Source organism: Tinamus guttatus, unplaced genomic scaffold (assembly GCF_059628265.1).
Source record: "Tinamus guttatus ecotype Peru unplaced genomic scaffold, ASM5962826v1 Tinamus_guttatus_pri_ptg000355l, whole genome shotgun sequence".
Taxonomy (NCBI): Eukaryota; Metazoa; Chordata; class Aves; order Tinamiformes; family Tinamidae; genus Tinamus; species Tinamus guttatus.
The window spans coordinates 2,841,157-2,858,848 of NW_028288889.1; the positions used below are offsets into that span (position 1 = coordinate 2,841,157).

A 17,692-nucleotide genomic window follows, 5' to 3' on the forward strand; every position below is an offset into this window, starting at 1 on the left:
TAAATCTTAAAAGATGGAGTGACATCATATATTCCAACACTAACATTGCGTGAGACCCAAAGACATGGTCACCTTCCATCTGGTCAAGCAGAAGTGGAAAGGGAACTACTTTATCCTTTGAAGCTCTTCCAAGCCACTCTTTAACTGCTTGAATGGGTCAGTGTTGAGCTATGTGCGGAACTTTTCTTCCTCGTCTCACCTTTCCCACCCACTCTTTCCTTGAACTGAGAGCACTTCAAAGTCTGGTTTTGCTTCTATATGAAGAATAGCTAAACAAAACAGAATGATTTTTATCTTCTGCAAAGGGCTTAGACAATTATTTATCTTAACATCACTTTTATTGCCAGATTTGCCAGACTGTAGTGGCAGGTTTCTATTGCCAAGAAGTGCAGCAGGGTGGATGTTCGTTTCACCGATTGTTTTCACTTTAAACTCAATTCACAGACTCAAGAATGCAAAGAGGTGGTTAGTGTTAACAACAATCGGGTCCAGTATTTGCAGATGCAGAGACCTAGACTGGCATCTAACTCATTTTTTATATGTCTTTGTAAGTCTTTCTATAAGTCTTTGTGGGCATTTGAATTAAAGACAAAGTATATGCATAAATACATTTCAAAACAAATAGAACAATGAAGGCAATCGTTTCTGTTTATGATAGCTTTTTTATTAATCTTCAGGCTTTAGATTTTAAACAAGTTGACCGTTCTACTCGGTTCTCAGTCATAGCTGCTAACAAAGACCAAGCATGAGATAGTGGGTATTCATTTAGGGTCATTATTGTAAAACTGCTAGGATTAAGTTGTTTTGTTCGCTGTAGTTGTCATGTTAAATTCCTTGCTGGATCAAATGTCATGCTAACACTTGTGGTGTGTGTGGAAATACTTGTTCTTCCCATTTTTATCACTCTGAGCTGCCACAGTCCAACAGATCAGGCGGCATTTGAAATACAGCAATGAAAGAAGCATAACGTTATATAACTGGGAGCATGAGACTCTCAGTAGGAGCATGGCTTTTGTAAAATGCAGCAGTGCAGTATGCATTAATTTTAAGTAATAATTTATAATTATGCCAAAGGCTTCAGTATTGTAGTAATGTCAGAAAGATGATGTGTTTTTTTGCAGATTTTTTTAATGGATCAGAAATTTACATTAGCTCATCAACATAATCTCGCTTTTATAATTAATTATGCTATTTCCATATTAACTTCCATGTAGCCTGTTTTTGCAGTGTTGATGTTTCTAAACAATTCTGAGGCTAGAGGCCACTTGTGAAAATGATGGTAAAATGCCCGTGAAAACTCAAAATAGTAAATAAAATGGTGTCTGGCTCCTATCTTTGAAGCTTGAGACTGTAAAGGATTATATATATAGGGCAAAGGATTTTTGCACTGCCTTATCATTCAATTCTACCTTTAAATCTGAATGATCTGTGGCAGCTGACCTGACTTCAAATGTATGAAAGTAAGTATTCTGACAACAGAAATTTGGTAATTTTTTTATAGTCATCTTGCCTATCTTCTTCTGTTACCTAGCTTTTGTTGAAACCGGAGTCCTTTACTGCATAAAGTAGTTGTCTGAGAGGTGTGTGTAGGGCTCTTAAAAATTGTAGGTATAACTCTAACCATATATGTCAGAATCGTGTCTGACTTGTATCTGCTTTTCTTTTTAACGCTCACTTTTCTATACATACCTGTATTTATGTATGTGTGAGTGTTTGTGAGCAACACGTGCGTGCCCTTTTTCTAGGGTTGTTCCAGTAAGACTTTCTGTACTGGTCGCTGTAAATGTTGACGAGGATTGTAAAGCATCTTAATTTATCATTAAGATAACAAATTATTATTTCCATAACTCTTTTAGCATAATAGTTAAATAAGACACTTGTAGGTGCCAAAACATTTATTCTTATTTGTATTGTAGATAAGCTGACAAATTTCCGTGAGAGGTAAGTAGCTCAAAAAAACAAATAGTAATATTTACACTTGGCTCAATCGTGCTGTGCTATTCAGCTCCACTTGGTCAAGTAGGAAAAAAAAGAGTGCAGCTGTTGGTAGATGAGGGGAGGAGGATTAATATTCTTTGTGGTTCAAAAGAGGAACACATTAACATTCAAAGGGATTTAATCCCTGTAACATGCTTCTCCAGGAACCATGCAAGTCGAGAGAGACCAAGTCCTGATGTCACGGTATACAAGCTGTATTGCCACATGTGTCAGCTTTTTTTATATTAACCTCTATTTATGAAGCCCCCATCATCTCTTAACCTCTCCCGGCTCTTAAAACAAGTGCTTTCCCACCCGCACTTCGCACAGAGGTGGGATTGGTTCTTATTTCTGTTCCTCTTTTTTGTGTGGAGTGAAAGGCATTCCTTTTCCAGCCTGCTCTGTAACACCACTGCAGTAGGCAGCATGGTGCTTTAAGAAAATAGCCAGTGAAATAATAGAGCAATTTAACATTTAATAAAATCATTATGCACACTTCATTTACTAGGTTTAACAGGAAAAACTAAATTTGTGCCAAGAGATTAATTAAAAGGCAGCAGGATGAAGAGGGGATTTAAGGAACTTTTTTCTTCTCTCAAAATAAAATATACTCAACTTAATACAAAGGGTTTAATTTTTTTTTCCTCTTGGTTATTTCCCATGGTTTCATTGTTACTCAAAAATTCTATTAAAATACTGGTGCTGACTTGTGCTAGTGTTCACAAGCTCATTTCTTCTGGACCTACTGTGAGGAAGAATTTTTAGCAAGGTGGTGGTTAAAAGCTGGCATCTAACCTGATGGTGGAGCCTTATGAGTGCAGGTGTAACAGTATGTGTGGGGAGGCTGCAACCCATGAGTGTTTAGGTACAAGGAGAGAAAGTGGAGCGTGATATGCTGTAACTAAATTTCAAGTTTCATCTTGATAATGCAAGATGATTCATAGTTTATAAGACTATTTTTATCCTTTTATTAGATAGTATTTCTGGAAAGCTGTTTCCTCTTTGTAATCTGTTACAGGCCAGGCCTTTAAGAGTGATGTGCTTAGTGGATCCTACCCTAATTGGTTTTACATGGTAGCTTTTAAAATTAGATTCAAGGGTGCTTCCCAGGCTCTAAGAAGACATAGAATATAGGTCACATTGAAGTTCTTTTCATTCTTAGGATATGCCACGGTGATCAGCATGCACTCGAGCTACACAGACTGTGATTTAATAGGTATATCTTGTTCTCACAATGATAGAAATAAATATTTCTTTGTTTCTCTGCCTAGCTGTTGCCATACACATTTTCCTGCAGCCTTTGAGGCAAAATCACCTCCTGTTTATGGAAAGGACAATTTCCTGACACGTGTCAGATACGTGGATATGTGTATCTTGCAGATAGAGGTCTGGTTAGAGACTTTTGGTGTGGACGTATACGATGCAGTTTACTAGCCTTCCCCAAACTGCTCTGTTTACTGGGGCTGCTTTGCAGAGTGGGCTGCTTGGCAGGTTCCTACGGGAACTCTGCAAGTGAAGTGCTCTGTGAAGGTTTGTTTTGTGAAATAAAACTGAGAGTGTGCTTTCTTTCAGTACTTACCTTGAAAGCATTAGAGTTTTCATCTACTTCATAGTATCTATGAAGTAATACTATAATATAAATGTAACTATCAGAATGCTTATTAAAAGAATCACCCCAAAATGAACGTGCGTGTGTGCGCGCTCTCTCTCTCTCTCTATATATATATACACGTGTGTGTGTGTGTTTTTTCTCTTGGGGTTTGGAGTCTACATGTCTTCATTTACACTATTTACCAGCTAATAATTAATACAAAAAAAATCTTGTAAAATCAAAGGCTGCTGGTACCGTGAGCAAGTAAAACCTAAGTTCATTCAGTAACCAGTGTAGAGTCAATGTGGACTGATGCTGTCAAGTTCTGATCTTACTGGCCACCATTTCTGAGGAGAGCTAAAAGAAGTATTCATGGTAAATTCTTGATGTCTTGAAATCTTACTTTTTTTTCCAGCTTGTCTGTTTGTCTAATACTGACTTGACTGGGACCATATTTTCATGAAAAATAGCTTTTGGATTTTATCTGCAATGAATATTGAGGCAAGGAGTAACTATTGATACCCTGTTAACTCTTTTCTTAAGATTTGATTGTGGTGTGTATATAGTGATCTATGTATAATGTGAAGTACCTGCCATGCTGCCAGTTTCATCAGTCACCATCTAATTTCCCTTCTGTTTTGCTGTTTAGGAGACTGCACTTTGCTTTCCTTTTTGTTTTTTTCTCTCATAGAACATAGATGTAGATCTTACTGCTGTGATAGTGCTAGTTTTCAGCAAATGTCCAAAATATGCATGAATTTGATTAGTTTAATACCTAGTATATTCATAGAAGTTGAATAAGGCACAATATCTGTGCCTTATTTCCTGGGCTGAGCTATACTTCCAGTGCAAGGATTAATCTGTTATGCCAGTTTTCCCAATCCCCAACATGTTGGAGATAACTTCAAAGATTCTTTACTTCAAATACATATATATATATATATATATATATGTATATCTTTGCTACTAAAAACAGTGACATAAATATATTTTAGACTTTTGGCTGCAGATCCTTTCGGAATTATTTCAGCAGGCATTTCCTTAGGGGAAGAAAATGATGAAGTGTAGAACTAAACAGTTTCTCTTGGGCTAAGTCCAGTTCTCTGTCATGGTTGCCAGCTACATCATACAGCCTAGTTCATAAGCACATAACGCGGTCTTTGCTTCTGGTACCCTTGTAGAAAGCTACTTCAAGTTCCCCTTTTTCTGATAGCCAGAAAATTTCCAATTTTTTAGTCTGAGTCTATTCATAGCTAATTGATGCCCATTCTTCCCATGCCAGTGCCATTCTCTAGTTTAATTAACTCTCCTTTTTGCAGTATTTGCCCTTGTGATGTGTTTATAGAAAGCACTCATACCCCTTTTCATTTTGCTAATGTAAATACGCCGAGCCGCCTCAACCTTGAAAGGGGGCTCTGTGTTCTTGCGAGCCCAGACTAGTGGCTCTTGGCTGCACCTGCTCCAGCTGGAGGCATCTCCTTCCAAACGGGGCCTTCACTGCGCTTTGGCCTGGCCCAGCACATACTGGGCTACGTGGGATGATAATTTCTAAATTAGAAGCAGAATCCAAAGAATTTGATCAGGCTGGAACATTGGATGCGTTCTAGATGTTTTCTTAACTGTGTCCTATACTTTTTTTTTTTTTTTTCAGAGAAGGTACAGCAAAAACATACATTTGCCTTCTCAACAGTCGCTCCATATGGTGGTTTTAAATCATTCCATGAAAGTTCTCTACTCGGTTTCTTCTCCTTTTGGTCTATGTGATTCCAGATTTGTTCTGCAGAGGGCAGCTTCATGTTTTGAAGCACTGTCTTTCATTATAGATAATCCCATTTGGGTTTCCCTAGACCTCAAGGTCATGCTGTATTCTCACCAAGCCTCTGTACTTATAATACCTTTTGATTTTTGCAGTAAGATTCCATTAGCACTGTATAGATTTGAGAAAATAATAAAGATGATGAGCCTCAAATCAGCCTTTGAATAATTCTCTTATAAAACCAGTCCCCAGCCCAAGAGTTGCTCATTCAGTATAGAGTGCTGTCCATCTCATTAGCCAGTTATTTCTCCACTGTAAAGTTTTTAAATGAAATATCTGACAACTTATTGACAAATAACCTTTTCTTTCACGGTGATTGCTAATACTTAGCAAGTCTTCATCAATAAGCCACAGGGGTATGTTTCCTCTGTCTGACATATAAACATCAATTCTGTAGTGTTTTCTAGGCAGCTGGGCATTTTCTTTGAATTAATGGTTAGCTGGGATGAGTTGATAAGATAATCACCAAGCAGCCACCTCAGCAGACCACTCAGACTGAAGATGTATCAAGTGCAAACATGACTAATGTAAAGTAAAATAAAGTACTAAATTGTTAGTTCATATTAGCAATAATACTGATGAGCTCTGTGAAGCATTTAGTGTAGCATTTGTTAAATCAATTTTTTGTGTATGCAAACAGTATAGTACAAAATATCTAAAAGATTTTTTTCATTTGTTCAAGGGGAATTATTTTGTCAATTATTTTTTTCCAATACTGAGCAATTACCACAGTTCTGAAATATTTCTTCCTAGCGTCTGCAGAAAAATTGTTTTTGACTTAATTTATAGATAACCTTATCTTTATAAGGGGGCAGAAGATCTGTCCTCTCTGTAAATGAAGGAATTGGCTCATTCTTCCTACACATAGCTAACAATTTAGAAGAAATAAATTAGTATCTGTCACCATGTAAGGTCTCTTTAGGGAGCAGCAGTGTGCAGAATGCATTATAAATTGTATTTAGTGACCTACTGGCATGTCTGTTAGCATGACTATGGAGCATTAGTCACTTTCTTCAAATAAATTAGATGAAATGCCTTATCTTTGTAAAGAGCTAACTAACATCAGGTCATTGTATGTTACATGGAGAAACATCTAATTACTAAAATTACTTTTCTGTCTCATCTCTTGTGCAACAAAGTGGAACAGACCTACCGTTAGAATGAAGCTAAAACATTTTGTCCAAAATCCCTGTTTTAGACTCATCTGTTATAATTATTGGCACTGTGTTACACTGCTAGCTTCAAAATAAAGTCTTCTGCACTTTTATGTTCGTAACAATATTTTCTAGACTCGGAAATAGTTTGTGTGAGGAAGGATATAAAGATTTCCTGTGCTTGTTGGGAGTTCCTCTTCTACAGTTTTGTCCTCGGCAGCTCTATAACCAAACTCGCTTATTACTCCCAAGATGAGAACTGTAATTTATCTACAAATTAATCATCTTTCAAAGTTCAGTGCAATCACCCTTATGTTGAGAGCGTATTTGTACTCATCACTGTAGGGACTAGTTTATTATACAATTAAATCTAAATTTATAGGTTCCTTTACCCTATAGATATTTGTTACCTAAGTAGATCTCACAGGTAATAAAAGAAACCTCTCATTTCTTAATCCTGTTTTCTGCTTTGAGGACATTTGCTGCTACTTATAGAGCTGTATCAACACGATTTTAGAAAACAGCAAAGCATACCCATTTTATTTATGGAAGTAAATGTTTTTAGCTTAAAGATTTCTTTATTTTCTAATAAAAAATACCCTTGTAATAGTGCAAAAGCACTTCAAGCTCTTCATTTAAAGCAGTAAGCATTATTTTTAAAAAGCATGTGTTCATTATTTTTGTGTCAATTTTAAATGCAGGATTTGAAAAATACTTCCGAAAGTCCATTCAAAGTCTTGTCTTAGCCTGTGATGATAGCCTTGTATTAATTCTGTCTCCACTTTTTCACAGATAAAAGGAAAGTAAACAGAGCAAGTCGGTAAAAGTCAACTAAAATGCAAAGCATGTCTGCATGGGCAGTGAGGTGAAATGGTTACTATGGAGCCAACAAACTCGGCTTCCAAATATCAGACTTGGCTTCCCCAAGTCATGTATCCCTCACCCAGTGCTGGATTCTTATTTTCTTCACAAAGTTTAACATCATTTCAGTATAACTGTGCAGCACCCAGGATGGTTTTCAGAAAATGCCAATGAAATCGTTCTGGTGCCTCAGAACCATTATGAGGCACAACTTGAAGCTGACAAAATTAGGAAATGTAATGACAGGCTGTGAATGTGCAGTGTGTTCTGAATTTTTTAAGAAAAAAACAACAGGCCATAGTAAAGTATGATTTTTTTAAAAAAAAAAACCATCTTAAGTTTAATAACTGTTTTTATGGACTTTAATATTAGGATCACGTTCTTATGCATATTCACAATTCTTACCATCTTTGAGACTTTCAATGGTATTTTTCTTCTGGTTGTAGAATTTGTTTCTGTTTGACTCTTAATGTTTAAACAGGCCTTTCTTTATCCATTGAATTGGGAAAGAGGGTTGTCTTCACCAAAGACTTTTAATTGAGGCATGTACCTATACAAGGTGCTTCCCCCCCACCCCATTTTAAGTAATTTATGATCTAGCAGTCAAATGATGAAGGAGCCTGTCCTGATTATGTTGCAACTATCAGAATATTTATAGAAAATATTAGCTAAAGCTTTAGACTTCCAGCTAATCATCACTAGACCCTAAAAATATGGTTGTAGTTGCAAAATGAATGGTTTTTGGAAAAAAAGTTGTGTAGAAAAATATTTCCTAAAGTTCATTTAGGAATTAGTTCATACATTCTAAGTGAGACATAGCGATTGAACATTTGCTGCTGGGAAAGCTGTGGCACAAGACTGAGAGTAATCTCTCATTGCCAAGTTCACTGCTTCACTGTCGCAGGTAAGCCCGTTTATAGACGTATTAAGCAGCCTTTTAAAATGCACTCATTACTTTCTTTGTTTCTAATGGAAATACATTTTTAAAAAGCAGCAGTCGATCACATTTACATCCATGCTGCCACTGGGGTAGCTGCTCGCCCTTTTCAGCAGCCGCTTGCGCTACCCCTCCGCTGTGGCGCTTTCCCCAGGGCCCGGCCCGCAAGCCGGGCTGGCTGGCGCGGGGGCCTCCTGCCCAGCCCGGGACGGTGGGATGGTGGGACGCTGCGGGAGGTGCCAGCGCGCTGGCAATGGCACCCGACCAGCACGAGCGCGGAGGGTTTTCCTGGCGAGAGCCGTGTGTGCTGGAGAAGGGAGGAAGGTGCCTCACGCGCACGGCCCGGCTGCCTGGGAGCAGAGGGGAGGGTGGCGTGGCGCGTGGTGAGGACGGCCGGCAGGGACGGAGAAGGGGCGCGGGCAGAAGCCTGAGGGGAGATTCAGCTGCAGCCCCCTCTGCCCCCGGACTGAACAAATGAGGTTTCTCAGGTCTCCCTTCACGTGTGACGGGACCAGGGGTAATGGGTACAAGTTGAAACACAGGAAGTTCCACCTCCATGTGAGGAAGAACTTATGTACTGTGAGAGTGACAGAGCCCTGGAACAGGCTGCCCAGAGAGGTTGTGGAGTCTCCTTCTCTGGAGATCTTCCAAACCTACCTGGATGCCACCCTGTGCCACGTGCTCTAGGTGTCCCTGCTGGAGCAGGGGGGTTGGATTAGATGATCTCTAGAGGTCCCTGCCAACCTCTGTGATTCTGTGACGGCCTTCAGCCCCCGAGCCACCTCTGTGCTCTGGCGCTGCCCTCATTCCTGTTTCTCAGGGCCTTGGAATGGGGCATCCAAACCCGGACACAGATGTCCTGTGCAGCCTCGCGCACACAAAGTGGAGGGCAATAACCCCTTCCCCGGACCTCCTGGCTACGTCCTCCAGCCCAGTGTAATGTTAGCGTCTATGGCTGCGCGCGTGCGCTGATAATGCAGCCGCTCTGCTGTGCTGCTCGGGCTATCTCTCTCCCTCTGTGTGCGCGTGGGTGCTGCACCGTGGCTTTGTATCTAATAATACCCCCAAAATGGGAAACTAACTGTGTTAAGATACCTCAGTCTGTCAGAAAGGAAATGATAAATTTATTAGGAATAGAAAAGATTTGAGGTTGTACATAGTATTCATTGCCTTGGGGAAATGGAATCATGTATGAAAATTATAGTAACATTTAAAATGTAAGCTTATATCGACAAATAATTTTTATACCCTTGTATGTGACAAAGCAAAGACACTTTCTCCTTTGTAGTATTTTTTTATTTGAAGGCTTGAGGGAATAGATATGCTATGCTGGTATGGGTCTGTGACATTTAAATTGCATTCTGAAAATATATTGAATAAAACAGATATTAGGCAGAGGGATGTAGCAATACACTTACCTTGAAGGCTGCATTATGTAGATGCATTTTGCACGTCTCACTGATGTTTATAGTTGTTAATCACTATGTGTGTATGTATATATTTATATATACACATAAATGTTCTGAAATGCATTACTGTGCAAATGCAGTTTTATTCATGGAAAGCCCCCATGATCAGTTCACAGACTGTTCAGTGCAGTTTGTCACTTGTTTCCCTACTCTCTCAGTGATTGACACACAGCTGTTGCAAAATATGGATTAGATGAATTATTCTAGTATTTTCTTCATAGAATCTTTAAAAGCCTTTGAACAGCATCTCTGGAAGATGTTCTGGTTTCAGTGTAACTGGAACAGCATTTACTCCTCCTCAAGTGACCATTGTAAGAAAAAGCAGTATGGTAAGGATCAGCGTGTGACACAGGGAGCTGACTGGAAGCACAATGTTTGTAGGAACGTCATCAGCAGCAGCTGTGATCTGCTTGCAGGGACAGAAAAAAATCCGTTCCTTTACTCGTTGGATCTTTCTTCTGACTTTCCAAGAAAGAGGTGTACCTGTATAAATGCTGGAAATTATATTAAATGTGTTTGATTTAAAAATCAGTAGGAATGGATATTCAATTTAGTTTCAGTAAACCTGAATTGGAGTATATTTATATATATTCCACCAGGCTGTTATCATTCTGATAGACATTTGGTGTGTGTGGGCACATGTAGTTTATCTTCTTTTGGTCTTTTTACTTGTCAATATGACAAAAATGCCGCATATTCCAGTATGAAATACATCCTATCTTCTGATAGCACCAATCTTTCCCATGGTGAAGAAATCATGCTTAATTAAATTATATTGACAAGATCAGTGGAAATTTATTTGGTAAGCATTATTTTACTTTAGAGTTTTTTTTAAAAAAAGTAAGCACCACAAAGATAAGTATTAGGATTTTAGATTATGCTCCTTGGAGACTTATATGAAGGACAAAAGCATCCTTGTATTTAGTTTTTTGCGCTGAATCTAATTTAAACACAGGCAAGGTCAGTAGGCACTGACGAGGCCATTCATTTTAGCAGTGTCTTGAGCAAATTGGACAGTAGTCCAGAATGAGTTCAAAGAGCTTTTGTAGATTGAAATGAAAGCTTAATAATATATTAAAAAAGACCTCAGTAATCCTGTTTTTACTTATTTATCACAGCTGTAGTTAAAAGGGGGTTCTGCTAAATGTGCGTCAATGCCTAAAGACTAATTCCAAGCTATTCCTGAGGAGCTTGACTTTTTTATTATTCTTGTAGCATGATGGTCAGGTTTTAGGGTAGCGAGCTTTCGCAGATTGTTTATTATAGTCCATATTCTTCTTCTTTCCTATTTCTAGCATTTTCTTTACAGAGATTTTGCATAGATGCAAAATCTTTATTCTCTGCTGTGATTACTTACTCTTCCTAACTTCAGAAGCCCTAGAAACCGGAGCCTCCGTGTGTTTGTTCGCCTACCGCTCGCGCGCACAGCGGCCCCGCAGGCGCCAAGCAGCCACTGAGGCTGCTTTGGAGCTGAGATGGTGCTGGGCAGCGGCGGGCAGCCCTCATCTTCTTGGATATGCCCAGGCGGCAGAGATGCCCTGATTAAGTGTTCCCTTCTGCAGTGGGAACTGCCTGTGCCAGGAGAGCCTGTGAGCTCATTGTCAAACTAAGGGGAAAGTTTCATAGCTTAGCACATGAAAAAGCAAAGAGACATGGTGGTGGGGGTTTGGTCTGGTTTGGTTTGCTTGCTTTGAGGAATACTGCAGTCCCTAGGAGTAGCAGCCTCCTCGTGCCTGGGCTGCTCCCAGCTTTTGCAAGGGGCAGGGGGGCTGCAGTGGGGCTGGCCCCCTTACAGCCATATTACCCAGCTCTGTACCCCGAAGCAGCCCATCATGTCTACACGGTCACTGGTAAGTGCAGAACGGGCCCAAACAGGAAAACGGGACCCTTTAAGTAGCCCTGCAAATCGGTTTTCAGCCTACTTCAGTTCAGCAGCCTGCCTTGGCACCAGGATAAGCTCCTGAAGTGGTCTCAGAAATTCACTTCTTTTCTGTGTTTCCACCCATGTTCCCTGCAAGGTGCTTGGAAGCTGAGGTCACGGCTTGCCCAGACACTCGGCCCACGTCTCCTGTGCACTGCTGCACGGGAGCCTGGGGAGCCCAGCTGCTGCGCAGCCCAAACCAAACAGCAGCACGAAAACACACTTATCACCTGTTGCATCTGAATGTTCACCAATATTAGTGCTATGGGTACTGTGTACTGTACATTATAGTTGCAATTTCTTTTAGGACCATATATTATGGATAATAGTAATATATATGTTTTTATTTCGCAGGATGGAGGTCTGCTGCTCAATAATCCCTCTGCATTGGCAGTTCACGAATGCAAGTGTCTGTGGCCAAACGTCCCGCTGCAGTGTCTGGTGTCACTGGGCACTGGCCGATACGAGAGTGAAGGGAAGACGCATGTCACATACACCAGTTTGAAAGCCAAACTCACAAATGTTATCAACAGTGCAACTGATACAGAAGGTTAGTGTTTCAAGATAGGTTTTTATTGTGTTTTTAATTGCTTGTGATTCTTCAGTTTCAGTTCAGAGAGCAATCCTACCCATAGAAAGACCTCAGACTTCATTTAGATGAAAATTAAGTGTAGACAGAAGTAGAATTTAAATAGCTGTTCTCAGTGAACTATTTTCATCAAACTATTAGTTTGTGCATGTCTGCTATATTTCACGCACGTTTCTTTTTGCCAGTTTATGTAAAGGTGGTGTTTCCTATTAGTATCTGCAAGGGCATATGGTTTCCACTGATGTCAGGAGGAGCAAAGCATGTGATTTCAAAAACAAACTCTGATCTTAGATTAGGAATATCTTGTAACTTTATTATTAGCTGTTTCTTTTCTATAAACTGAGGAGATACCGATATACGAAAAGAAAAAAAAAGAAAAAGCTGAGGTTCATAGTGAATTGATTAATGTTGATCAACAAATATCAAGGAGAAACTCGAGAGAAAGTCATTGTAGAGACCAAAGGAGAGAAAATGGAAAAAGGGACTTTACACAGTAGACTTGAGGAAATGGGATTTTGTATTATGAAGGAAAAAGGGAGATGTATTAAATAGAACAAGTGATTTGAGAGTCCTGGTTGACAACAGGTTAACCATGAGTCAGCAATGTTCCTTCGTGGCCAGGAAGGCCGATGGGATCCTGGCCTGCACCAGGAGGAGCGTTGCCAGCAGGTGGAGGGAGGGGATCCTGCCCCTCTGCTCAGCTCTGGTGAGGCCGCACCTGGAGTATTGGGGACAGTTCTGGGCTCCCCAGTACAAGAGGAACATGGAGCATCTATAGAGGGTCCAGTGCAGAGCCACGAAGATGATTAAGGGACTGGAGCATCTATCGTATGAGGAAAGACTGAGTGAGCTGGGCCTGTTTAGGAAGGAGAAGAGAAGGCTGAGAGGAGATTTGATCAACATGTTCACCCGTGGGGGGATTGTAGGGAGGATGGGGCCGGGCTCTTCTCCGTGGCGGCTGGTGACAGGACTAGGGGTAACGGGTGTAAGTTGAAACACAGGAAGTTCCACCTCCATAAGAGGAAGAACTTCTTTCCTGTGAGGATGACAGAGCCCTGGAACAGGCTGCCCAGAGAGGTTGTGGAGTCTCCTTCTCTGGAGATCTCCCAAACCCACCTGGATGCCACCCTGTGCCACGTGTGTCCCTGCTGGAGCAGGCGGGTTGGACTAGATGATCTTCAGAGGTCCCTTCCAACCTCAACCACTCTGTGATTCTGTGATAAGGGAGATGGTGAGACAAGAACACAGCTGAATAATTTACAGGAGGAAGGAACAGAGAGAATATTTCAGGAGAAAACTATGGTCCTTACCATCTCTTTCATGATATTTTTCACTTTAGAACTCTTATATTAATATAGATGTTTGAAAGGATGAAAGAATGCAAAAAAAAAGAAGGAAATAGTAGAGAGCAGAAATGTGAAAAGTTGTGGTCATGGAAGATAAGTGAAGAGCCAACAAAGAGAAAATGAGAGAGAAAATATTGTAGAAAAGAAGGTATAGGAGCTGAAAGAAAGTATAAATAAATAGATTACATAACCAGTTTCTTACCATACTTGTTTTGTGAACTTATAGAACATACCATGAAAATTTAACTTAAAGAAATATTAAATCCAAAACAAAAATCTGTAGTAAAAAAAAAGAATTAGTGACAAATAAACGGAACTGTAAAAACTGTATCTTTCTCAGCGCAGGCTTTGCTGTTAGAGAAGAGCACGCTGCCGGCGGTTCCGTACCGCCTGCTGCTGCTGGTCCTCAGCGCGAGCAGCCCTGGGCGGCGGCAGCGCGAGGTGTCCTCTGCTGCTGCGCTCAGAACGCGCTCTGCGTCCGGGGAGCTGGAACGGACGCTTACAATGGGCTTGTGGCCAGCTGCAAAGCCGCCTTCTTTGGCACAGCAGTGGAGTTGTTTTGGAATAAAAGGTGAAGCCTTTCCAGGGATCATCTGTAAACCTGCTCTCACCAGGGTTTTTTCCTAAGATGTTGGCATGGAAAAACATTTACTCAGCAAAGCAGCACATATTTACACTTCAGGTGTCACTTCAGGTCACTTATTGTTTGGAGAGCCTCAGAGTATTTGTGTGTCTCATTTAAATATAACCATTTCCTGTGTTTGTTTTAAATACAGAAGTTCACACCATGTTGGATGCACTGTTACCTCCGGATACCTATTTCAGATTTAACCCTCTTATGAATGAAGACATAGCTCTGGATGAAAATCGAAAAGAGAAGCTGAATCAGTTGCAGACAGATGGAATTCGTTACTTAGAACGAAATGAAGAAAAACTGAGAAAAGCTGCGAAAATTTTAACACAAGAAAAAACAACGTTGCAGAAATTTAGTGACTGGTTAAGATTAAAGGCTGACATGTATGAAGGCCTTCCCTTTCTTTCCAAATTGTGAATATGTAATGCATGAAGTAATACCGTAAGTGTAAATTTTGTTCCAGAAAAGTACTGTAAAGAAAAATGTTTATTATGGTGAATATATGGCGAACCTTTTTTGGAGAGCTAAAGAATTCTGGAGAAAGCAGTTCAGGGCAGGGACTTTATGCACATTCACTTGATACGAGGTTTTATGGTGTTAATTATTTTTTGAACCTTTGGGATCTTCTTGTTGTACTACTTAAGTTTGTTAAAATCAGTAAAACTAAAAACTATGGCAGCAATTGTGCTAGGCAATTTTGGATGTATGTACCATAATCATGTTGACAGTAAAACTTTATTTATCGACTACCAAGTTTATTCAAAATGAGCAGAAAATAAAATGTGCATTAACTTTATAGTAGGCAGCGTATCTGTTATGCTGTTGTATTGCTGGTCAATTTAAAAACTTTTACAAAAGTTTTTCCTGTGTTAATTGCACTTTTACAGTGAAAAGAAAGTTTACATTTTTATTTTCATCTCTTTTGTACATAACAGTATTCCAGATATTAGGCTATAAGTGACATTAAATAATCACAATTAACTGATCTTTTGGGAATTTCCTGCTCCTTGTTTTTATAGGAATAACTTCAGGTAGGTTCATTCATTATTTGAAAATAATTGTAAGCCCCTAAACTTTTTCCAAGCAGCTATTCCAGTCACAGGTAAAAGGAAATAAAATCTCGAACCTGTTGTAATCTCACCACACTCTTAAGCACTCCTTGCTTTGCAGCTTGCTTCTGGCTCCCATCGGGAAAGGTGCCGTGAGAGACGCAGCCATGTTAGTGCTGCAGTGGGAACGCTGTTAGTGCCGCAGTGGGAACGCTCCCGGGACCGGGGAAGCCCCTGGAAGCAGCGGGGCCGCAAGGAAGCGCCTGTGCCCGTGTGCCCAGCACTGACGAGGGTGTTTCAGCAAACACCAGGGCATCCAGAAACAAAGGCCGCTTTTGGCACTTGGCTTTTCAGGAGTAATCACCTGCCATTGCATTTTCTACTAACAAAATGATACTTCTTTTGAGAGCCGCCTGCCGTACCTGTCATCTTAACTCACTGAAAATGCTACTAGGCTGACTTTAAGGGCACAACTTGGCAGAAGACAACTGAGATCAGCATTAGAACAACATTATTTCAGGAGCTGCTACATAATATTCTGTGTCCATGGAAGAAAACACTTGTTTTGAATTGTTCTTTTTTTTTTTAACCTGAGAAGTAATTTGCACCTTTGTCCTTTTACTCAGAGTACAAACGTTACTGAATACAAATTCCTCTGCATGCTCCCTCGATTCTCTTATTTTTCTCGCTGAAGCTACTAAGGTAAATATGCTGTAGCCTTTGATCACTTTTATTGGCCCCAATGCAAGCAACTTACGGATGCATAAGGGCTAAAAAAGCCTTTGTCATTCACTAGTGAAGAGGAAAAAGAGGAAAATCAGCACAGAGAGGCAGTGATTTAAAGATGAGAAGTGAAAGAATGTGAATGGGCTCTGTTCCTTTTGCACTTCAAACACCAAAAGCAGTCCCCCCACACTGGGCAATAAAAATATTCAAAAGGAGAGTCCTGCGTTCTTGGTGCAACTCTACTTTGTGCAACTCCCCTTTTAGAACTTCAATCTCAATTACTCAAAAGAAGAAAAAAAAAAAAAAAAGGACAAGATAAGAAATCCAGCTTTTCCCCTTGGTTTGGGCTAGTTTAGGTATGTAGAAAGGAAACGTCAGTATTATTGTGATGAAGGAGGTAGAACAGGCACCGTGCCTGAGCTCGGCTGTGCTGCAGTGCGACGGGCAGTGCAGGGTCCCCTCCTGTGGCACCAACATAGAAGGGAAAAAGTCATGGCACCATCCCTAAGGATATCGAGACAATATTATGAATTCATAACTTTCCAGTCATAGTTGATAGAGATAGTTATTTAAGAAAACACTTGTCTGGAATAAACAGATTGGCAAGATTTCAATTTAATTTTAATAATATTTTACTCATGTTTGAACACTGATGTAACTGATGTAACTGATGTACTGAACTAGTTCCTTCAGTAGGAAATATCTTTGCAGATGAAATATTATTTCTGTTTAACCTAATGCAAGGATGCTTATTCATTTTGAAGTTCTCTGAGTTGTCTTCTCATAAGTAAATTCAACATTATACTAGGAGCAAACTAAAGGAAGTAAACTGGGAAAACGACGAGTGTTCCAAATGAGGCTGCAATATCTCGAATTAGCTTTAGTTAAATACCAGGTTACACGGAGTTCTTTGCTAGCTGCCTACAAAGCTTCAATTGCAGCTCTGTTAAAAATACCATGCAATTTCATAGAGCGCTTCGCTTATCTAAGCAACCTTTCAGAAGACTTCATTAAGTGAATTCTAGACTGACGGGGGGAGCTATTGGACTTCGACGATTCCATATTTAGAAAAATTGCAATATACTTGTCGCTGGAGGAGGCCTTTCTGAGTGAATTTACATGGATGTGTTTAATCAGCGCGCGGAGGGAAGGCGGGACGGAGCTGGGCCCTCTCTGCCGAGCGCCCCTGCGCTGCAGCCCACGGCGCAGGACGTGGGGAGCGCGTGGGCTTCCCGGCACCCCTCGGAGCCGCCGGCCTGACAGCTTCCCTGCGGAGAATGGGAAGCCACGTCAGGAATTAGGGAAGTATTAATGTTTGAGATGGAACGAATGCATGTAAAGATATATATCTCTCATGAATATATGTAAAGATATATAAATCTCTCATGAAATACGGTTCACTCGTGACTAGAGAGGGCAAAAAAAATCAAAGCTCTTACATCCGTGAACATATATATTTATATATATAAGTGTGTGTATAAAGAAGAACAGGCTGTATTTTAGTACAGGTTCCTTCTACAAAAAAGTTCTGGTTCAATTTAAATATATTGCTGTTTTTTTGCCTGTTGATGTCCTGGAAAGGGAAAGGGAGATGAGGAATTTATTTCAGTTGGGCCGAGAGC

General features: G+C 40.2%; 1 protein-coding gene across 1 annotated transcript in view; it reads left to right on the plus strand.

Annotated features, from left to right (window-relative positions):
- PNPLA8 (patatin like domain 8, phospholipase A2) overlaps positions 1-14,722 on the plus strand; it is a 30,359-nt gene extending 15,637 nt beyond the window's left edge. The window contains exons 8-9 of the mRNA XM_010221446.2: positions 12,081-12,276; positions 14,438-14,722. Coding sequence (XP_010219748.2) covers positions 12,081-12,276; positions 14,438-14,712 — 471 coding nt within the window. The 3' untranslated portion in view covers positions 14,713-14,722. The remainder of the gene's footprint in view (positions 1-12,080; positions 12,277-14,437) is intronic.
- Positions 14,723-17,692: the final 2,970 nt, after the last annotated feature.